The sequence below is a fragment of the Lepidochelys kempii genome, chromosome 25 (assembly GCF_965140265.1).
Source record: "Lepidochelys kempii isolate rLepKem1 chromosome 25, rLepKem1.hap2, whole genome shotgun sequence".
Classification (NCBI taxonomy): Eukaryota; Metazoa; Chordata; order Testudines; family Cheloniidae; genus Lepidochelys; species Lepidochelys kempii.
Window position 1 is genome coordinate 2518913 of NC_133280.1, and position 24456 is coordinate 2543368.

Genomic DNA, 24456 nt, shown 5'->3' on the forward strand with positions numbered 1-24456 from the left:
AGTGCAGGGGGTGCAGGCTCTGGGGTGGAGCTGGGGATGAAGGATTTGGGGTGCAGGAGGGTGCTCCGGGGCTATGGCAGGGAGAGAGAACTCTTTCCCCCTCCTCCTCCCCCTCCCCCCGCCCCAGTGCTCTCTCCTTGCAGCAGCAACTGGGCTGGAGTGGAAGAGGCACCTGTCCCTGTCGCTCTAGGGCTGGGGCTGCAGGATAGGTGCCCCTCCCCTGGCCCCAGCAGGTCCGGGCCAGGGGAGGGCCCTGGCTGGGTCCGGTCCACAGGGTGAGTTTGGACGGGGGGGACCTCGCATGGCAGGTTGGGGGCAGGTCCCCAGCCGGGTTCCCTAAGCGCCTGCGCGGTGCTAAGTAGGCTGCTGTGCGTCCGCGCAGCTTACAGGGAACTTGGGTCACTGCACACCCCTACCACTCCACCCCAAGGGACGTTACAGACCATCAGCTACACATAGACTGACCTGTGAAAGCCATACTTGGTGTATGTGTACCTGAAATGAAAATGTTTTTTTCTTGCCCCTTCATAAGTTCTGTTCCCTTAATTTATTAAGTTTCAAAGGGTTTTGTAATTGCCTGGTTCATATTACAGAATAAAAATCCATTTTTTGGAACAAAATTCATCTTTATTGGTTCACAACATGTGCTGTCTGGTGCTGAGTACGTCTGATAAGCACCAATTTCCTGTTACTTCATTTTGTCACAGAAACCATAACCTCATTCAAGACTATATAATAATAGGTGCATTGGCAATGTTCTATTTCTACACACACAGAATCACCACAAGAATCGTAGCAGGCTGCAAAAGAGCAAGGCCAGGTAGAGCACACTGTTCTGGTTCACTTTTAAATGTTCTTTCAAAGCCTTCCTGAGCTACATCGCTCTGCACTGAGCCCTTCTAATAGCCCTTGTATCTGGCTGTTCAAATTCAGTATACAGCAGCTCCAGCTCCATCACGGTAGAAACTTTCCCCCTTTGACTCTCAGATATTATGCAGAACACAGCAGGCAGCTATCACCATTGGGATTTTTTTTCACTGAGGTCCAATCTTGTAAGTAAACAATGACCCTTCAGACAACCAGAGGCACATTCAACTGTTATTCTTCACCTGCTGAGCTGATATTTGAAGCATTCCTTGGTGCTGTCAAGATGGCCAGTGTATAGTTTCATGAGCCATGGGAACAAGAGGTAGGCTGGGTCTCCCAGGATCACTATTGGCATTTCAACATTCCCCATGGTAATCTGCTGGTTGGGAAAGGAAGTCCCTGCTTGCAGCTTTTTGCACAGTCCTGTGTTCTTAAAGATGCCTGCGGCATGCACCTTCCCTGACCCACCCACATTGATGTCAGTAAAGCATCCCCGGTGATCCACCAGCAGTTGCATTACCATGATGTACTCTGTGGCAAGGTGGTCTGGTGTTAAAATAGAGATGTGTGTGCCATCTATTGATCCTCCAAAGTTCACGAAGCTTATTGCTGCGAACCATCCACTGTGTCCTGCGTAGCAGGAGGTGCATAATGGCCCTGCACACTTGCATGACAGTGGCCTCCATTGTGCATTTCCCAACTCCCAGATGGTTTCCCACTGACCCGTAGCAATTGGGCATTGCAAATTTCCACAGTGCAATTGCCCCTCACTTCTCTACTGTCAGTGCAGCTCTCATTTTGGTGTCCTTGCGCTGGCAGGCTGGGGCAAGTTCGGCACACAGATCCAGGAATGTGTCTTTGTGCATCTGAAAATTCTTCAGCTACTGCTAGTCATCCCAAACCTGCATGATAATGCAATTCCACCAGTCAGTGCTTGTTATTCAGGCCCAGAACTGGTGCTCCACCATCCGCAGCTTCTCCATGAATGCCACCAACAACCTTGAATTGTTTCTGTCTGTGTCCCACAGCGATCTAGTCTTCAAGGAAATGTCGTGTTCCCCGCAGCTCCTCTTCGGGCTCTGCAGATACTGCAAGATCAGGCACCCTGTGCTTGCAATGCTCATGACAATAATGCAGAGCTCTGCACACTCTGTGTGTCTGTCAGAGATGGTGGCCAGTAAGGAGGGATACATGGGTTTATGGGGATTTTGAAGAGGTGTGAAATACTATGGGATGCAGATGAAATTATGGGATGGAGAACACTTCATTATGGGAAGTTGACCCCATGCTCCCAGTCACACCTGTGCAACCCGTTTCTGCTTCATGAAGCATTGCAAAAACTTCCCAAAACATCCTGTGTTGCATGGTGGCAAGTTGCACAGTGAAATACCAAGCCACGGTGCACTGCACTATGCATCAATATGAGCGCTCCTGGTGAGGAGGTGTGTGCCGACACAAGGAGCATAGCGCGCACAAGCGATGTAATAACTGCGGCTGCTGTATGGCAATGTAACTTAAGTTGACATAATTTTTGTAGTGTGGGTATGGCCTAAGGAAGAGATAAGAACATAAGAATGGCCCTACTGGGTCAGACCGAAGGTCCATCTAGCCCAGTATCCTGACTTCTGACAGTGGCCAAAGCCAGGTGCCCCAGAAGGAATGAACAGAACAGGTAATCATCAAGTGATCCATCACCTGTCACTCATTCCCAGCTTCTGGCAAACAGAGGCGAGGGACACCATTCCTGCCCATCCTGGCTAATAGCCATTGCTGGACCTATCCTCCATGAATTTATCTAGTTCTTTTTTGAACCCTCTTATGGTCTTGGCCTTCACAACATCCCCTGGCAAGAAGTTCCACAGGTTGACTGTGCATTGTGTGAAGAAATACTTCCTTTTATTTGTTTTAAACCTGCTGCCTAGTAATTTCATTTGGTGACCCCTAGTTCTTGTGTAATGAGAAGGAGTAAATAACATTTCCTTATCTACTTTCTCTACACCAGTCATGATTTTATAGACCTCAATCATATCTTCCCTTATCCGTCTCTTTTCCAAGCTGAAAAGTCCCAGTCTTATTAATCTCTCCTCATACGGAAGCTGTTCCATGCCCCTAATCATTTTAGTGGTGGGTAGAAAGTTGGCTAGATTGGGTAGATTGGGTTGGCAAGGTGGGTAGAAAGTTGGCTAGATTGTCGGGCTCAACGGGTAGTGATCAATGGCTCCATGTCTAGTTGGCAGCCGATGTCAAGTGGAGTGCCCCAAGGGTCGGTCCTGGGGCCGGTTTTGTTCAATATCTTCATAAATGATCTGGAGGATGGTGTGGATTGCACTCTCAGCAAGTTTGCGGATGATACTAAACTGGGAGGAGTGGTAGATACACTGGAGGGCAGGGATAGGATACAGAGGGATCTAGACAAATTGGAGGATTGGGCCAAAAGAAATCTGATGAGGTTCAATAAGGATAAGTGCAGGGTCCTGCACTTAGGACAGAAGAACCCAATGCACAGCTACAGACTAGGGACCGAATGGCTAGGCAGCAGTTCTGCAGAAAAGGACCTAGGGGTGACAGTGGACGAGAAGCTGGATATGAGTCAGCAGCGTGCCCTTGTTGCCAAGAAGGCCAATGGCATTTTGGGATGTATAAGTAGGGGCATAGCGAGCAGATCGAGGGACGTGATCGTCCCCCTCTATTCCACATTGGTGAGGCCTCATCTGGAGTACTGTGTTTTGGGCCCCACACTACAAGAAGGATGTGGATAAATTGGAGAGAGTCCAGCGAAGGGCAACAAAAATGATTAGGGGACTGGAACACATGACTTATGAGGAGAGGCTGAGGGAACTGGGATTGTTTAGTCTGCGGAAGAGAAGAATGAGGGGGGATTTGATAGCTGCTTTCAACTACCTGAGAGGTGGTTCCAGAGAGGATGGTTCTACACTATTCTCAGTGGTAGAAGAGGACAGGACAAGGAGTAATGGTCTCAAGTTGCAGTGGGGGAGGTTTAGGTTGGATATTAGGAAAAACTTTTTCACTAGGAGGGTGGTGAAACACTGGAATGCGTTACCTAGGGAGGTGGTAGAATCTCCTTCCTTAGAAGTTTTTAAGGTCAGGCTTGACAAAGCCCTGGCTGGGATGATTTAATTGGGGATTGGTCCTGCTTTGAGCAGGGGGTTGGACTAGATGACCTCCTGAGGTCCCTTCCAACCCTGATATTCTATGATTCTATGATTTTTGTTGCCCTTTTCTGAACCTTTTCCAATTCCAAAATGTCTTTTTTGAGATGGGGTGACCACATCTGCACACACTATTCAAGATGTGGGTGTACCATGGATTTATATAGAGGCAACATATTTTCAGTCCTATTATCTATCCCTTTGTTAATTATTCCCAGCATTCTATTCGCTTTTTTGACTGCCACTGCACATTGAGTGGATATTTTCAGTGAACTATCCACAATGACTCCAAGATCTCTCTCTTGAGTGGTAACAGCTAATTTTGACCCCATCATTTTATATGTATAATTGAGATTGTGCTTTCCAATGTTTATCAACATTAAATTTAACCTGTCATTTTGTTGCCCAGTCACCCAGTTTTGAGAGATCCTTTTGTAGCTCTTTGCAGTCTGCCTGGGTCTTAAATATCTTTAGTGATTTTGTATCATCTGCAAATTTTGCCACCTCACAGTTTACCCCTTTTTCCAGATCATTTATGAATATATTGAATATAACTGGTCCCAGAACAGACCCCTGGAGGACACCACTATTTACCTCTCTCAGTTCTGAAAACTGACCATTTATACCTACCCTTTGTTTCCTATCTAACCAGTTACCAATCCATGAGAGCACCTTCCCTCTTATCCTGTGGCAGCTTACTTTGCATAAGAGCCTTTGGTGAGGGACCTTGTCAAAGGTTTTCTGAAAATCTAAGTACACTATATCCACTGGATCTCCTTGGTCCACATGCTTGTTGACCCCCTCAAAGAATTCTAGTAGATTGATGAGGCATGATTTCCCTTTACTAAAACCATGTTGACTCTTCCCCAACAAATTATGTTCATCTCTGTCTGACAATATTGTTCTTTATTACAGTTTTTCAAGCAGTTTGCCCAGTAGTGAAGTCAGGCTTACAGGCCTGTAATTGCCGGGATCACCTCTGGAGCCCTTTTTAAAAATTGGTGTCACATTAGCCATCCTCCAGTCATCAGGTACAGAAGATGATTTAAATGATAGGTTACAGATTACAGTTTTCACAGTAGCAGACGTGTGTTCGTCTGTATCCACAAAAACAAAAGGAGGACTTGTGGCACCTTAGAGACTAAGAAATTTATTTGAGCATAAGCTTTCGTGAGCTACAGCTCACTTCATCGGATGCATTCAGTGGAAAAATCTCCCCACTGTATTTTCCACTGAATGCATCCGATGAAGTGAGCTGTAGCTCACGAAAGCTTATGCTCAAATAAATTTGTTAGTCTCTAAGGTGCCACAAGGACTCCTTTTCTTTTTGAGGTTTCAGAGTGGTAGCCATGTTAGGCTGTATCGGCAAAAACAACCAGGAGTCCTTGTGGCACCTTAGAGACTAACACATTTATTTGGGCATAAGCTTTCATGGGCTAAAACCTACTTCATCAGATGCATGGAGTGAAAAATACAGTATTATAGCACCTAAAAAGATGGGAGTTGCCCTAGCAAGCGGGAGGGGAAGGGGGGTCAGTGCTAACGAGCAATTCAGTTAAGGAGGAAGTGGCCTATTCTCAATAGTTGACAAGAAGGGTTGAATACCAAGGAAGGGAAAATTACTTTTGTAGTACTAATGAGGCCAATGCAATCAAGGTGGCCCATTTCCAACAGTTGACAAGAAGGTGAGAGTATCAGCAGAGGGAAAATTACTTTTTGTAGTAACCCATCCATTCCCAGTCTTTATTCAGGCCTAATTTGATGGTGTCCAGTTTGTAAATTAATTCCAGCTCTGCAGTTTCTCGTTGGAGTCTGTTTCTGAAGTTTTTTTGTTGAAGAATTGCCACTTTTAAGTCTGTTGTTGAGTATCTAGGGAGATTGAAGTGTTCTCCTCCTGGTTTTTGAAGGTTAACAATTCTTGATGTCTGATTTGTGTCCATTTATTATTTTGTGTAGAGACTGTCCGTTTTGGCCAATGTACATGGAAGACTGGCATTGCTGGCACATGATGGCGTATATCACATTGGTAGATGTGCACGTGAATGAGCCCTTGATTGTGTGGCTGATGTGGTTAGGTCCTTTGTTGGTGTTCCTTGAATAGATATGCGGGCAGAGTTGGCAACATGGGTTGTTGCAAGGATTGGTTCTTGGGTTAGTGTTTTTGTTGTGTGGTGAGTATTTGCTTCAGGTTGGGGGGCTGTCTGTAAGCGAGGACTGGGCTGTCTCCCAAGGTCTGTGAGAGTGAAGGGTCGTCCTTCAGGATAGGTTGTAGATCCTTGATAATGCACTGGAGAGGTTTTACTTGGGGGCTGTAGGTGACGGTTTCAGGTAATTGAAGGCTGCTATCAAATTCCCCCCTCACTCTTCTCTTCTGCAGACTAAATAAGCCCAGTTCCCTCAGACTCTCCTTGTAAGTCATGGGCCCCAGCCCCCTGATCATTTTCGTTGCCCTCCGCTGGACTCTCTCCAATTTGTCCACATCCCTTCTGTAGTGGGGGGACCAAAACTGGACGCAATACTCCGGGTGTGGCCTCGCCAATGCTGAATAGAGGGGAATAATCTGCTGGCAATGCTCCTACTAATACAGCCCAATATGCCATTGGCCTTCTTGGCAACAAGGGCACACTGTTGACTCATATCCAGCTTCTTGTCCACTGTAATCCCCAGGTCCTTTTCTGCAGAAATGCTGCTTAGCCAGTCTGTCCCCAGCCTGTAGCGGTGCATGGGATTCTTCCGTCCTAAGTGCAGGACTCTGCGCTTGTCCTTGTTGAACCTCATCAGATTTATTTTGGCCCAATCCTCTCATTTGTCTAGGTCACTCTGGACCCTATCCCTACCCTCCAGCGTACTCACATCTCCCCCATTTTAGTGTCATCTGCGAACTTGCTGAGGGTGCAATTAATTCCATCATCCAGATCATTTAATAAAGATGTTGAACAAAACCAGCCCCAGAACTGACCCCTGGGGCACTCCGCTTGATACCAGCTGCCAATTAGACATCGAGCCATTGATCACTACCTGTTGAGCCTGACAATTTAGCCAGCTTTCTATCCACCTTATAGTCCATTCGTCCAATCCATACTTCTTTAACTTGCTGGTAAGAATACTGTGGGAGACCATATCAAAAGCTTTGCTGAAGTCAAGATATATCACGTCCACCGCTTTCACCATATCCACAGAGCCAGTTATCTCATCATAGAAGGCAATCAGGTTGGTCAGGCATGACTTGCCCTTGGTGAATCCATGTTAACTGTTCCTTATTACCTTCCTCTCTTCCAAGTGCTACAAAATGGATTCCTTGAGGACCTGCTCCATGATTTTGCTGAGGACTGAAGTGAGGCTGACTGGTCTATAGTCCCCAGATTCTCCATCGTCCCCTTTTTAAAGATGGGCATTATATTTTCCTTTTTCCAATCGTCTGGGACCTCCCCCAATTGCCATGAATTTTCAAAGACAATGGCTCTGCAATCACATCTGCCAACTCCCTCCCTTCATTGCGTTGGCCTTGTTAGCGCTACAAAAGTAATTTTCCCTCCTTTGGTATTCACCCCTTCTTGTCAACTGCTGAGCACGGCTCCCAGTGCTGTTGTACTGTCTACACTGGCCTGTTATAGCGCTGAAACTTTCTGTGCTCATGGAGTGTTTTTTCACACCCCTGAGTGAGAAAGTTGCAGCGCTGCAAACTGCCAGTGTAGAAAAGCCCTAAGATATGATCTGGTCATGGTCTGTACATACTTGAACAAGGAGAAGACATCTAAGGTCTTGTTTACATAGGGACACTCGGGAAAATTGAGCTGAATTAACTAAAGGTGTGAGTTTAAAATGGATTAGTTAAACTGCATTAAACACCTGTGTGCATGTTCATATTCGGAAATAAAGTGGACTTAATTTGATTTAGGCCTGGTCTACATGAGGCAATTAGGTCTGTAGGATTTGTGAAAAATCCACAACCCCCTGAGTGATGCAGTTAAACTGACCAAACCCATGGTGTAGACAGCACTAGGTAAATGGGAAAATTCTCGACCCAGCTACTGCCTGTCGGGGTGGTGGGTTATCTACGCCGACAGGAGAACCCCTTCTGTTGGAGCAGGTAATTACAGCAGAGCAGCTGTGTTGCTGCAGCATTTTAAATGTAAACCAGCCCTTGGTTTAAGCAAATTAAGCTAAAGCCACTCTAATTCTGAACGAGAGTGTCCACCCAAGGGTTTAATGCCATTTAATCCACTTTAAAAGTTAATTTGAATTAACTTTTTTGATTGTCCCTGTCTAGACAAGCCTTGATTCTACAGTGCTCTTTAACAGAGTGGGGCACAACAAGATTCAATGGCTGAAAATTGGATTAAAAAAATTTAAACTGAAAACAGGATGCAAAATTTTGAGTGTAATTTACCCTAGGAACAGTTTATCAAGGGATATGGTGGTTTCTCAATCACTTAGTCATCCAACAGATATGTTCTAATTCACCCACAGGTTTTTGGTCTTGAAGCAGAAATTACTGAGTGAAAATCTATGGCTTGAGTTGTGCAGGAAATCAGACTGTGACCATAGTGGTCCCCCTTCTTTACTTAAAACCTATGAATAAGCATAATTTCTGCCCTCTATATCTCTGTCATGTCCCGTCTTATTTGTCTCTTCTCTAACATATGCAGTCCCATTCCTCTTCAAGTGATCATAGAATCATAGAATATCAGGGTTGGAAGGGACCTCAGGAGGTCATCTAGTCCAACCCCCTGCTCAAAAGCAGGACCAATCCCCAATTAAATCATCCCAGCCAGGGCTTTGTCAAGCCTGACCTTAAAAACTTCTAAGGAAGGAGATTCCACCACCTCCCTAGGCAACGCATTCCAGTGTTTCACCACCCTCCTAGTGAAAAAGTTTTTCCTAATATCCAACCTAAACCTCCCCCACTGCAACTTGAGACCATTACTCCTTGTCCTGTCCTCTTCTACCACTGAGAATAGTGTAGAACCATCCTCTCTGGAACCACCTCTCAGGTAGTTGAAAGCAGCTATCAAATCCCCCCTCATTCTTCTCTTCCGCAGACTAAACAATCCCAGTTCCCTCAGCCTCTCCTCAAAAGTCATGTGTTCCAGTCCCCTAATCATTTTTGTTGCCCTTCGCTGGACTCTCTCCAATTTATCCACATCCTTCTTGTAGTGTGGGGCCCAAAACTGGACACGGTACTCCAGATGAGGCCTCACCTATGTGGAATAGAGGGGGACGATCACGTCCCTCGATCTGCTTGCTATGCCCCTACTTATACATCCCAAAATGCCATTGGCCTTCTTGGCAACAAGGGCACGCTGCTGACTCATATCCAGCTTCTCGTCCACTGTCACCCCTAGGTCCTTTTCCGCAGAACTGCTGCCTAGCCATTTGGTCCCTAGTCTGTAGCTGTGCATTGGGTTCTTCTGTCCTAAGTGCAGGACCCTGCACTTATCCTTATTGAACCTCATCAGATTTCTTTTGGCCCAATCCTCCAATTTGTCTAGGTCCCTCTGTATCCTATCCCTGCCCTCCAGCGTATCTACCACTCCTCCCAGTTTAGTATCATCCGCAAATTTGCTGAGAGTGCAATCCACACCATCCTTCAGATCATTTATGAAGATATGATTGTCCATGTGTTTTCTAATCTTGATGCACATGTGTATGAGATCAGATTCTTTCAGCCAGCAGAGTCCATGGGGGCTCATGTCCTCTCTCATCCCCAGCTAACAGCATAAAGCAGGTCCAAGAGTCCCTCAGGTGCTTTGCCAATACAGAATGCCAGAGTCACTCTAGTCATGGGAAGGAGGGCAGACTGTGGAATCCATGTGGACAAAACATCTGGAAGAATCAGTTACTGTAAGGTAAGCAACCAGTCGTTCACGGTTGCCTGTTTGCTTGGAGGTGGATGCTCGGTTAAACAATGACTGTAGGACATCCATATCAAAGTGGTCATCTAATCTGAAAGTTTCACGCTGAGCAGAGATCTTCATTGAGCTGTCTTACAATGATGCCCAGGTTTTTTTCTTAAGTTATTATAGTTAATTGGGAGACTTACACAGGCAGTCCATGAGTCTGCAGTATTCAAATCACTGAGCATAATGGTAAATGACAAGATAATTACCCATTGCCCCTCACATGAACTAATCTGTATAGACTAGATACTGGTTGACAAAGTAGGATCCTACTATTGGAAGAAACACTTGGGAAGCTGGATCAGTCAGAGACCTCAGCTCTGCCAGCCCCATTGTGCCCACTGTGGTTTGTCCTCTCCCTTCTTGGCAGGATAGTTTTGTGCTCAGACTTTGTTATTGCGACACATATTCACACCCTACACATTATTGTAATAATCTTTGTACAAAATGTGCCTTGTGAGGTATCTTTGAAAACTAATAAGTCACTGGTCATTAATATTCTTGTGTGATCATAGAATCTCAGGGTTGGAAGGGACCTCAGGAGGTCATCTAGTCCAACCCCCCGCTCGAAGCAGGGCCAATTCCAATTTTTGCCCCAGATCCCTAAATGGCCCCCTCAAGGATTGAGCTCACAACCCTGGGTTTAGCAGGCCAATGCTCAAACCACTGAGCTGTCCCTCTCCCACATGTGATGTGTGTACATGATGGGTATTAAGAGTTAGAGACATGCTGGAATGATAACTGTTCAAACCAGGTGTGTCATGGGGAGTTGTTAAACAGGTCTGTCCTAAACAAAGGAATTTACATATAAGCAGTAAACTGACTCATCACACTAACAAGTGGGAGAGAAGACAGCATGGCAGCTACACCAGGCAGGAGAGAGATGCTTGGTCTGAGTTTTACTTTTCAGAATCCATTTAGAAGGTGGGCTGCTCTACGAAGATGGGGGAGGGAGGGCTGAATCTCAAGTGATAAGCAATTGAATCAACTGATTGTATGCTGCATTACTGTATTATACACATGTTTAGAGTGAAGTCTTTTCTGAAAGTTGTGACACACTGGTGATTAATAACATTATTAAATGTTTCAGAGTGGGAGCCATGCTAGGCTGTATCAGCAAAAACAAAGAGGAGTCCTTGTGGCACCTTAGAGACTAACAAATTTATTTGAGCATAAGCTTTCGTGGGCTAAAACCCACTTCATCAGATGCATGGAGTAGAAAATACAGTAAGCAGTGTATATATATTACAGCACATGAAAAGATGGGAGTTGCCTTACCAAGTGGGGGTCAGTGCTAACGAGGCCAATTCATTTAAGGTGGAAGTGGCCTATTCTCAACAGTTGACAAGAGGAGGTGAATATCAGGGAAAATTACTTTTGTAGTGTTAATGAGGCCAATGCAATCAGGGTGGACATCGCCCATTCCCAACAGTTGACAAGATGGTGTGAGTATCGGCAGAGGGAAAATTACTTTTTGTAGTGACCCATCCACTCCCAGTCTTTATTCAGGCTTAATTTGGGGGTGTCCAGTTTGCAAATGAATTCCAATTCTGCAGTTTCTCGTTCAAGTCTGTTTTTGAAGTTTTTTTGTTTAATTGCCACTTTTAAGTTTGAGTGATCAGAGAGATTGAAGTGTTCTCCTACTGGTTATTGAATGTTACAATGCATAGAAGCTCTCAACACCAACATTCCACACACAGATGGACTATATGCTGTCAGGAACAGTTTCCCCCAATAATGTCACAGCAAACCTGGTGGCTGAACTGTGTGACTTTGTCCTCACCCACAACTATTTCAGATTTGGGGACAATTTATACCTTCAAATCAGCTGCACTGCTATGGGTACCCGCATGGCCCCGCAGTATGCCAACATTTTTATGGCTGACTTAGAACAGCGCTTCCTCAGCTCTTGTCCCCTTACGCCCCTACTCAACTTGCGCTACATTGATGACATCTTCATCATCTGGACCCATGGGAAGGAGGCCCTTGAGGAATTCCACCAGGATTTCAACAGTTTCCACCCCACCATCAACCTCAGCCTGGACCAGTCCGCACAAGAGATCCACTTCCTGGACACTACAGTGCTAATAAGCAATGGTCACATAAAGACCACTCTATTCCAGAAACCTACTGACCACTATACTTACCTATATGCCTCCAGCTTTCATCCAGACCACGTCACACGATCCATCGTCTACAGCCAAGTTCTAAGATACAATCACGTTTGCGCCATTTACTCAGACACAGACAAACACCTACAGGATCTCTATCAAGTGTTCTTAAACCTACAATACGCACATGGTGAAGTGAAGGAACAGATTGACAGAGCCAGAAGGGTACCAGGAAGTCACTTACTACAAGACAAGCCCAACAAAGAAAGTAACAGAACGCCACCAGCTGTCACCTATAGCCCCCAACTAAAACGTATCCAGCGCATCATCAAGGATCTACAACCTCTCCTGAAGGACAATCCCTCACTCTCACAGACCTTGGGAGACAGGCCAGTCCTTGCTTACAGACAGCCCCCCAACCTGAAGCAGCAAATACTTACCAGCAACCACACACCACACAACAAAAACACTAACCCAAGAACCAATCCCTGCAACAAACCCCGTTGCCAACTCTGTCCGCATATCTATTCAAGGGACACTATCATAGGACCTAACCACATCAGCCACACCATCAAGGGCTCGTTCACCTGCACATCTACCAATGTGATATATGGAGCAATGCCAGTCTTCCATGTACATTGGCCAAACCGGACAGTCTCTACACAAAATAATAAATGGACACAAATCAGACATCAAGAATTGTTAACCTTCAAAAACCAGGAGGAGAACACTTCAATCTCCCTAGATACTCAACAACAGACTTAAAAGTGGCAATTCTTCAACAAAAAAACTTCAAAAACAGACTCCAACAAGAAACTACAGAACTGGAATTAATTTGCAAATTGGACACCATCAAATTAGGCCTGAATAAAGACTGGGAGTGGATGGGTCACTACAAAGAGTAATTTTCCCTCTGTTGACACTCACCTTCTTGTCAACTGTTAGGAATGGGCGACATCCACCTTGATTGCATTGGCCTCGTTAGCACTGACCCCCCCCCCCCACTTGGTAAGGCAACTCCCATCTTTTTGTGTGCTGTAATATATACACTGCTTACTGTATTTTTCAATCCATACATTTGATGAAGTGGGTTTTAGCCCATGAAAACTTATGCCCAAATAGATTTAGTCTCTAAGGTTCCACAAGGACTCCTCGTTATTATGAAATGTATGTATTAACACTATATAAGGAATTATAGATACTCATTGATGTTAGGCTGTGCTGACTGCCCAGATAGGAGGAATTGTCACAGCTAACGACCTGTCTCCTATGTAAATTAAGCATGATAGAATCAAACAATGGAAGCCCCATTTACATAGAAATCATACAGGGGAATGGAAACCTCATAGGAAGGGCTACAGGGACTCTTTGGCATCTGTCACTAGACAAACAAATAGGCCAGAGTTCTTGCAAGCTGAGAAAGATGGGCCCTTCAGTGTGGGGGGACCTTGTCTCTGGAACTGAATATTGGTGAGAAACACACTTAGACAAAGGTCTTTCACATAAGAAGACAAGGGAAGCTAGCACCTTGTGCTTTTGTGGACAGTCCTGGCTGAGGGACAGTCAGCCATGACTGGGAAGAATGACTAGTGAGAGAAACCATCTTGAACAAGCTTGTATGTTGCTAGATTAAATTTTCATAGAATCATAGAATACCAGGGTTGGAAGGGACCTCAGGAGGTCATCTAGTCCAACCCCCTGCTCAAAGCAGGACCAATCCCCAACTAAATCATCCCAGCCAGGACTTTGTCAAGCCTGACCTTAAAAACTTCTAAGGAAGGAGATTCCATCACCTCCCTAGGTAACGCATTCCAATGTTTCACCACCCTCCTAGTGAAAAAGTTTTTCCTAATATCCAACCTAGACCTCCCCCACTGCAGCTTGAGACCATTACTCCTTGCTCTGTCATCTGCTACCACTAAGAATAGTCTAGATCCATCCTCTTTGGAACCCCCTTTCAGGTAGTTGAAAGCAGCTATCAAATCCCCCCTCATTCTTCTCTTCTGCATACTAAACAATCGCAGTTCCCTCAGCCTCTCCTCATAAGTCATGTGTTCCAGTCCCCTAATCATTTTTTGTTGCCCTCCGCCGGACGTTTTCCAATTTTTCCACGTCCTTCTTGTAGTGTGGGGCCCAAAATTCCAGATGGAGCCTCACCAATGTCGAATAGAGGGGAACATCACGTCCCTCGATCTGCTGGCAATGCCCCTACTTATACATCCCAAAATGCCATTGGTCTTCTTGGCAACAAAGGCACACTGTTGACTCATATCCAGCTTCTCGTACACTGTAACCCCTAGGTCCTTTTCTGCAGAACTGGTCCCCATTCGGTCCCTAGTCTGTAGCGGTGCATGGGATTCTTCCGTCCTAACTGCAGGACTCTGCACTTGTCCTTGTTGAACCTCATCAGATTTCTTTTGGCCCAATCCTCTAATTTGTCTAGGGCCCTCTGTATCCTATCCCTACCCTCCAGCGTATCTATTCTCCTCCCAGTTTAGTGTCATCTGCAAACTTGCTGAGGGTGCAACCCACACCATCCTCCAGATCATTTATGAAGATATTAAACAAAACAGGCCCCAGGACCGACCCTTGGGGCACTCCACTTGATACCGGCTGCCCTCTAGACATGGATCACTACCTGTTGAGCCTCACAATCTAGCCAGCTTTCTATCCACCTTATCATCCATTCATCCAGCACATACTTCTTTAACTTGCTGGCAAGAATACTGTGGGAGACTGTGTCAAAAGCTTTGCTAAAGTCAAGGAACAACACGTCCACTGCTTTCCCCTCATCCACAGAGCCAGTTACCTCATCATAGAAGGCAATTAGATTAGTCAGGCATGACTTGCCCTTGGTGAATCCATGCTGACTGTTCCTGATCACTTTCCTCTCCTCTAAGTGCTTCACAATTGATTCCTTGAGGACCTGCTCCATGATTTTTCCAGGGACTGAGGTGAGGCTGATTGGCCTGTAGTACCCCGGATCCTCCTTCTTCCCTTTTTTAAAGATGGGCACTACATTAGCCTTTTTCCAGTCGTCCGGGACCTCCCCCGATTGCCATGAGTTTTCAAAAATAATGGCCGATGGCTCTGCAATCACATCCGCCAACTCCTTTAGCACTCTCGGATGCAGTGCATCCAGCCCCATGGACTTAGAATCATAGAATATCAGGGTTGGAAGGGACCCCAGAAGGTCATCTAGTCCAACCCCCTGCTCAAAGCAGGACCAATTCCCAGTTAAATCATCCCAGCCAGGGCTTTGTCAAGCCTGACCTTAAAAACCTCTAAGGAAGGAGATTCTACCACCTCCCTAGGTAATGCATTCCAGTGTTTCACCACCCTCTTAGTGAAAAAGTTTTTCCTAATATCCAATCTAAACCTCCCCCACTGCAACTTGTGCTCATCCAGCTTTTCTAATTAGTCCCGAACCACTTCTTTCTCCACAGAGGGCTGGTCACCTCCTCCCCATGCTGTGCTGCCCAGTGCAGTAGTCTGGGAGCTGACCTTGTTCGTGAAGACAGAGGCAAAAAAAGCCTTTTTTATTAGCTTTTTCCACATCCTCTGTCACTAGGTTGCCTCCCTCATTCAGTAAGGGGCCCACACTTTCCTTGACTTTCTTCTTGTTGCTAACATACCTGAAGAAACCCTTCTTGTTACTCTTCACATCTCTTGCTAGCCGCAATTCCAGGTGTGATTTGGCCTTCCTGATTTCACTCCTGCATGCCCGAGCAATATTTTTATACTTTAGAAGTTTTAGACTTCTAGATGTGTGTGTTCTCTTTTATTTGCTTGTAACCCTTTCTGACTTCATTCCTTTTACTGAGCATCACTTAACCTATGTCCTATTGTTAATGAATTTGGTTTATTTTACTATAAGCCAGCTCAGTGCAGTGTTTAAAGAGAAGGGTGTATTTACCAGTTAAGTTAATAAGCTGTGATGTGTTTTTGTGTCTTTAGAGGGTCAAATGAACCTTATTGTTTCTCTGAGCTGTCCAGGAAAGGGCTGGCCATTTCAGGACACACAGTTTGGGGAAGATTCTGCACTGGGAGTGAGCTGGGGTCACCCTGCTAAGATTGTCCAGATGGGCTCAACACCCTCCGTCTACCTGCCTAGACCTTCAGAAACGGCTTGTGGTACACCCAGCCCTGGGAGCTCTAGGTGCCTCTGTATGTATGATCAGTAACAGAGCAGACCTGAAGGAGCTGAGCGCCTCTGACTGGATGACTCAGACAATACCTCAATCTCATAAGAGTACCTCCTTTGCGTGCTACCAGGATGGTCCATCCCTGGCATGGTGTACTGGTAGAGGGACGTCAGCTAGGGGAGCCAAAATTTCATTGAGCATTTCTTACAGTCACAGTTTACTGAGGGGTTAGCACCTAGTTCCCTAAAAGTTCATGCCTCTGCTCTTAGTCGCTTATGGGCCTCATGTCCAAATTTCTTAGGATAGTCTCTTTCCTCCCTTCAGCCCCACCATCAGGTTTCTGGTGGCACTTTGAGGTTTTAACTTGGTATTCAAAAGTTAAGTGATCCCTCCTTCATACCCTTGTCCTGCTCTGACCTCCAGTTCCTCACACTTAGGAGGTATTTCTGGTGAATAAGGGAACTAGCAATCCTGCCCATCTGATGTTCCACAGCGACAAGTTCATGCTCTGTTCTCCTAGTTTTGTCCCTTCCACTCAAACCAAGGAATTTTCTCTCCCTAGTTCCTGTCCTCACACTAGGAAGAAGAGAATTTGGCATGTTCTCAACCTCAGGTGAGTCTTGAGAATGTACCTAAATGGGTCAGAATGTTTTAGGAAGGAAGAATTCCTCTTCGTTCTATTTGGGGGCTCTAGGAAAGCCCATGACACGCCATCACCAAATGGATCACAACCTGCATCAAAGAGATACATCGGCCACATTTTCAAAATTGGGCACTGAGCCTGGAGCCTGACCTTCATCAGGGCTGAACATGATTCCAGCCAAATGGAACGTCTAAAATCAGGCCCAAGCTGGGCATTCAAAAAGGTTGGCCCCATAAATTACCAGCCACTTAAGAAAATTGTGCTTCAGCGATTTCCTGAGGGTGTCACAAGGAGTCCGTGGCAAAGACAAGAACACAATGCAGAGTTCCTCGTTCCATGCCGTGTTCTATGTCCCCTAGACTCCAGCCACGTCCGTTAGAACTACTGTAGTTATATTTGCATAGTCAAAATACCTAGGGGTCACTGTCCTGAAGACTAAAAGCAGCAACACAGGATATGGGGAAAAAGTACTTACAAAGCCCAGTCAACTGCAATGATCAGTGTGATGTCATCCGTGGGCAGGCCAACAGAGGTTAGTACAATGACCATTGTAACGAGCCCTGATTGGGGGATTCCCGCTGCACCTATGCTTGCTGCTGTCGCTGTTATGCTGCAGAAATAGAAAGGCCACAGCACCTCAGTTACTTGGAAGGCTCTTCGTGATTTTGATTGTTTGGCAAGGTAAATGTCACCTCTTTCAATCAGCATTCATCACCCAGCCTCACCCCCTCCCAGGCTTTCACATCACCCTGGTGAGCTCCGTTGACTAGCTGGGGAACACTCACTCATAAGCCCCTCAGTATTAAGCCTCAGTGTCCCCCCAACCGACTTATCTGCCTGTCTCAACCAGTGAGCCACCATTGCAGATTACAGAAATATTTCAACATATGTCTGATGTTTCTGTGCACCTAGTGGCTTGTTCCGACCCCTGCAAACTTTTCATATAGCAAAGGCTCCTTGAAAATGTATGTGCAGGCTAGATTTGAAAAAGAATGCTTGTAATTAAGCAAAGTTTTAATACAGATTTTTGTGACAGATAGCTTTAGGCCTAGTCCTGCTTCTACTGAAGTCAACAGGAATTTCTTCCTATTGACTTCAGTGGCAGTGAGAAAGCGAGAGAGAGTGTGTCCATCTGTCCATACATAGGTGACAACAAACAACGCTTTAGCTTCAGCTGAAGCAGCAGAGGCCTGCATTTGTGGAGCAGAAGGACATGTAATTATGGAGAGGTGACGGCCTCTGTACAGTTAAGGTTGCAACCATGGTCTCATTATAAAGCTGACTCTGAATCCCCCTTGTAAATAAAAGAGAAGTCTCCTCTCTTGCTGTCATGTTTCTCAGGTTGTCCATTGCTAGCTAGCAGGGCTGGCCTTACCATGAGGTGAACTGAGGCAGCTGCCTCAGGTGCCAGACTGGGCGGGGGGTGCCACTAGGACCTAGAGTGTAGAAAATTGTGTCTGCTGCTGGCGCATATGTATTCTCTCTGCTCCAGATGCACAGAGATGGGGGAGCGCTGTGCTGGAGGAAGGAGGGCACAAGAGACAGAACAGGCAGGCAGGAGAAAAGGTGAGAGGGAATAACAGAAAGCAGCAGGAGTTTCTGGGAGAGAGAGGAGGAGGAGGAGCCTCTTATGTACCTCTATTCGACACTGGTGAGGCCTCATCTGGAGTACTGTGTGCAGTTTTGGGCCCCACGCTACAAGAAGGATGTGGATAAATTGGAAAGAGTCCAGCGAAGGGCAACAAAAATGATTAGGGGTCTGGAACACATGACTTATGAGGAGAGGCTGAGGGAACTGGGATTGTTTAGTCTGCAGAAGAGAAGAATGAGGGGGGATTTGATAGCTGCTTTCAACTACCTGAGAGGTGGTTCCAGAGAGGATGGTTCTACACTATTCTCAGTGGTAGAAGAGGACAGGACAAGAAGTAATGGTCTCAAGTTGCAGTGGGGGAGGTTTAGATTGGGTATTAGGAAAAACTTTTTCACTAGGAGGGTGGTGAAACACTGGAATGCGTTACCTAGGGAGGTGGTAGAATCTCCTTCCTTAGAAGTTTTTAAGGTCAGGCTTGACAAAGCCCTGGCTGGGATGATTTAATTGGGGATTGGTCCTGCTTTGAGCAGGGGGTTGGACTAGATGACCTCCTGAGGTCCCTTCCAACCCTGATATTCTACTATTCTACCTCTATAGCACCTGCAGGAACCTGGACTGATTACACCAGCTTCTCAGGGAGCTTCCTGTTTCCTGCTGCTTCCCTGAACCCATTTGAGGAGAACAGGCAGTCAACTGTAGTAGTAGGAGCCAGTGAGGCCCTTAAGACGCTGATATCTTCCCTCACTCAGGCCCTGCTACCAGCCTGCTTATTTGTCCCCTTCAACTGAGTGTTGAGAGCCAGTATAGCTGGCACGGAACTGCAGTCATGAGTGCAAGAAGAAAACGCCCCTCTGGGGCAGCATTCAGAAAAAGAAAGAAAGCAAAGGATGCTCTCCTGAGAAGGAGCTCTGCTGAGATACATAGACACAAATGTTCATGGTGAGCCTTCTGGTCCCAGTGAGGATGTGAGTGGTGATGCCTGATCTTCCAGTTAGAGTGCAGGTGACCTTGTAGCTATTGCAGCATCCATATCTCCATCTCAAATGGATGTAACCATGCACATTCCTGAAAAAAAGTGTAGCTCAGAGAAGAGTGTGGTGGAGACGCAAGAAACAGCTGCTGCTGAGTTTAGTTCCTTAAATCTAGATGATCCAGGACACTTGAGCAGTAGCCTAAGGGACTTCCTTGTACTGCATTGGCCACAGCAAGTGAAAAACATCATGTTCCCCAAAGACAATGAAAATAGAAGTTTCCATCCAACACATTACTGGTGTGAAATCCCCAATGGTGACAAAGTGCAGAGGCCACGGCTTATGTACTCAAAAACCCAGAATGCTGCATACTTGTACAACCCCCATCATGCACGCAGCGATACTGGTACAGAGGTACCTTTTACCAGCCTGGCTTATTCCTCTTCCTGAATGGGAATGAACTGTACCAGTATAAGCACTTCTATACCAATATAACTGCATCCAGGCTCAGGGAATTGTACTGCTTTAGGCCTGATCTACACTTACAGTTAGGTTGACATAACTATGGTGTTCAGGAGTGTGGAAAAAACCCCACCCTTGACCAACACAGCAATGCCAGCAAAACCCCTAGTATAGACACAGCTTCCTTGCACAGCATTTGTACACCAATAGAGAAACTCCTGTCGGTGCAGGCTGCATTCACATGGGCTATGCCATGGCTATGATGCTCTAGGATCTGTAGAGTTAACATGCCCTTAGAGTATATAGGACCTCAAAGGCACTGCAACAGGTAAAGAAGTAGTGAGATGCTTCTGTGCTTATGATATGCTACCGTCCAAACACGTCTACCTTAACATTGGTCATTCTGTTACATGTCTGAGTGGGAAATTTGGTAGCTGTTATGATACGCTGTCCTTAGATCTGGATAGGGAAGAAAGAGAACAGATTTAGTGTAAATAAAGGAAGAAATGTATTTACCTTATAGTTATAATTTGTCCCAAGTCCAAATCGTACTCATTGACCTGAGCAATAAAGATTGCAGCGACTGCCTCGTACAGTGCGGTCCCATCCATATTAATGGTTGCGCCAACAGGGAGAACAAATCGTGCCACCCGTCTGTCTATTCCATTGTTTTCCAGAAGACATTTCAGGGTGATGGGCAGGGTTGCTGAGCTGCATTGCAAAGAAATAACAATTTCCATTGCTGTTGGTGTCATTGAGGCAGTTAATAAGAAGGCTGCTGGAGGCACAAGGTCACCAGATCTGCTCAGTGAAAATTCTGTACATCAGCTTCCACCTCCCTCTTAAACAATGGTGAAAGGAAAGTGTCAGAACTCTTTGTCTCAATTGGGGTGAACAGTGAGGTGGCAAAGTTTGCAGACAACACAAAAGCTGACCACAAAGAGTTACAAAGGGATCTCACCAAACCAAGTGACTGGACAACAAAATGTCAGATGAAATTCAATGTTGATAGATGCAAAGTAATGCACGTTGGAAAACATAATCCTAACTATACATATAAAATGATGGGGTCTAAATTAGCTGTTACCCCTCAAGAAAGAGATCTTGCAGTAGTGGATAGTTCTCTGAAAACATCCACTCAATGTGCAGTGGCAGTCAAAAAAGTGAACAATGTTAAAAATCATTAGGAAAGGGATAGATAGAAAATATCATATTGCCTCTCTATAAATCCACAGTACCATCCCCATTTTGAATACTGTGGTTCTAGAGTGGTTCTAAAAACCCTTAGCACTGACTGAACATGCAGAAAGAGCAAGGCTTCCTTTAAATTTCTTACCACGCTGACTTATTCTCCCCCACACTGCTCAAACCAGGCAATGGCTCTAATTTTCATGGAGAACAAGGCCCAAGCCACATCTAAAGTTTCAAACTTCAGCTGTTTTTTTGCTGTAGCTTCATTCAAAGGACAGTTTTTGGAGAGGGGGAGGGGTTTAAACAATGAGTAAGTATCATAACTCTCCGATAGTTCAAATAGAATCATAGACTATCAGGATTGGAAGGGACCTCAGAAGGTTATCTAGTCCAACCCCCTTCTCAAAGCAGGACCAATCCCCAACTAGCTGGAAGGAGTTTGCTAAAGTATTTCCCTTGCAAGAATAGCACTTGAGGGACCAGTGATTAGTACATTACTCAGCAAACCCTTGTGTTAAACCAAGGATGAAAACATTTATACACACCCTAGACTTGAATAATGAAACCAGCTTCCCTCTCAGCTGGAACAATGGAATGTCTGTGACGAATGATGACCAGACCCACTTTGTCATACCTGGATGATGTCGCAAGGGCGATCAGCAGGGCTTGCAGTATTCCCTGGATGAAAGCGAAGGGGTTTTTCCTGGTAATGAGTGCAAAAAGCAAAGGCAATAGGATAAGTCCATGGATGACTAGCCCTGTCACCACCGTTATGGCATAGAGTCCCAATTTCTTTCCAATCACAGCTGGATCCTCCATTTCCAAAATCTTCCCAGCAATGAGAAACACAATGCCAAATGGGAAGTACCTACAATAAGAATAGTAAAAATTTGCTCATTGGGATAGGACCATAGAAAATGTCATAACAGAAAAGACCATCCTGTCCTGCTAGAGCAGTGGTGGGCAACCTGCATGCGGCCTATCAGCGTAACCGCTGGCAGGCCCCCAGACAGTTCATTTATATTTGCATGGCCACCTGCAGCTCCCAGTGGCTGTGGTTCGCCATTCCTGGCCAATGGGGCTGTGGGAAGCGGTGCGGGCTGCAGGACCGTGCTGGCCACCGCTTCCCGCAGGTCCCATTGGCCAGGAACGGCGAACCATGGCCACTGGGAGCTGTGGGTGGCTGTGCAAATGTAAACATTCTGGTGGCCTGCCAGCGATTACCCTGACAGGCTGCGTGTGGCCTGCGGGCCGCCGGTTGCCTACCCCTGTGCTAGAGTGTCTCCAGGTGTGGCCAAATGTTGTATAAACCAGAGAAAGGTATAAAATTCCACATGATGAATCCAACCGTTACGCTATGTGGTGAGATGGGATATTAGATGGGGAGGGCTCTGGGTTACTACAGAGAATTCTTTCCCAGGTGTCTGGCTGGTGGGTCTTGTCCATATGCTCAGGGTCCATATTTGGGGTCATGAAGGAATTTTCCCTCCCATCAGATTGGCAGAGACCCTGAGCATTTTTCTCCTTCATGTGCAGCATGGGGCACAGGTCGCTTGCAGGTTAAAACTAGTATAAATGGTGGATTCTCTGTAACTTGAAGTCTTTAAACTGTGCTTTGAGGACTTCAGGACTCAGCCAGAGGTTAAGGGTCTATTTCAGGAGTGGGTGGGTGAGGTTCTGTTGCCTGTGATGTGCAGGAGGTCAGACTATATGATCACGATGGTTCCTTCTGACTAAAGTCTATGAGAGCTCCTCTTGACCCAAGCTCATTAACCTTTTATATCCTGAAGTATGAGAATTAGTTCTTATTTTTTCCTAGCTAATGTAACTGCTGAGGCTCTTCTTACTACAGAGAACCAGTAGCCTCATCTCTTTAGTTAATCTTCAAACAAACCTTCTATTGCTGGAAGCCAGATTTCCATCTCCTTTTTCTCTCTTCACCCAACTTTACCAAACTGAAATGAGTCCCTTGAAACTTCCCGGGGTGATATTTTACCAGAGTAGAGTTTTTCAGAAGAGTTTGAGGCAAAGTGGACAAGGCATTTGGGAGCTGTGGCTTTAAAATATATTCCAAAGAGTCTGGACAACATTCCAAACAGACTATGCTGACAGCTTGTACCACAGGCTCTCAAAGAAACTGTGGAACCACCTGATCAAAATCCTCTACAGCAAACCGGGAAAGATTAAGAATGAGCTCTCAAAACTGGATGCTCTCATAAAAAACCAACCTTCAACACAAACTTCCTCGTGGCTGGACTTTACAAAAACTAGACAAGCCATTTACAACACACACTTTGCTTCTCTACAAAAGAAAAAGGACACTAAACTATCTAAACTACTACATGCCTCAAGGGGCCACAACAGTGGTTCCCTTAACCCACCCAGCAATATTGTTAATCTATCCAACTATACTCTTAGCCCAGCAGAAGAATCTGTCCTATCTCAGGGCCTCTCCTTCTGCCCCTCCACCCCCATGATCATGATACAGTTCTGTGGTGACCTAGAATCCTATTTTCGGCATCTCCGACTCAAGGAATATTTCTAACAGACTTCTGAAAAACATACTAACCCACAGAGACCTTCCTACCAAAACTGCAAAAAGAAGGATTCTAGGTGGACTCCTCCTGAAGGTCGAAACAACAGACTGGACTTCTACATAGAATGCTTCCGCCGACATGCACGGGCTGAAATTGTGGAAAAGCAGCATCACTTGCCCCATAACCTCAGCCGTGCAGAACACAATGCCATCCACGGCCTCAGAAACAACTCTGACATCTTAATCAAAAAGGCTGACAAAGGAGGTGCTGTCGTCATCATGAATAGGTTGGAATATGAACAAGAGGCTGCTAGGCAGCTCTCCAACACCACTTTCTACAAGCCATTACCCTCTGATCCCACTGAGGGCTACCAAAAGAAACTACACCATTTGCTCAAGAAACTCCCTGAAAAAGCACAAGAACAAATCCGCTCAGACACACCCCTGGGACCCCGACCAGGGGTATTCTATCTGCTACCCAAGATCCATAAACCTGGAAATCCTGAACGCCCCATCATCTCAGGCATTGGCACCCTGACAGCAGGATTGTCTGGCTATGTAGACTCCCTCCTCAGGCCCTGCGCTACCAGCACTCCCAGCTATCTTCGAGATACCACTGACTTCCTGAGGAAACTACAATCCATCGGTGATCTTCCTGAAAACACCATCTTGGCCACTATGGATGTAGAAGCCCTCTACACCAACATTCCGCACAAAGATGGACTACAAGCCGTCAGGAACAGTATCCCCAACAATGTCACAGCAAACCTGGTGGCTGAACTTTGTGACTTTGTCCTCACCCATAACTATTTCACATTTGCGGACAATGTATACCTTCAAATCAGCAGCACTGCTATGGGTACCCGCAT

The 24456-nt window shown here is 45.8% G+C and overlaps 1 protein-coding gene across 1 annotated transcript in view; it reads right to left on the reverse strand.

Moving 5' to 3' along the window:
* LOC140903308 (excitatory amino acid transporter 5-like) overlaps window positions 1–24456 on the reverse strand; it is a 77800-nt gene that overhangs the window by 4355 nt on the left and 48989 nt on the right. The window contains exons 7-9 of the mRNA XM_073324406.1: window positions 21686–21919; window positions 20377–20571; window positions 17312–17446 (exon numbers count right to left, since the gene is read on the reverse strand). Of these exons, the coding sequence (XP_073180507.1) occupies window positions 17312–17446; window positions 20377–20571; window positions 21686–21919 (564 nt within the window). The remainder of the gene's footprint in view (window positions 1–17311; window positions 17447–20376; window positions 20572–21685; window positions 21920–24456) is intronic.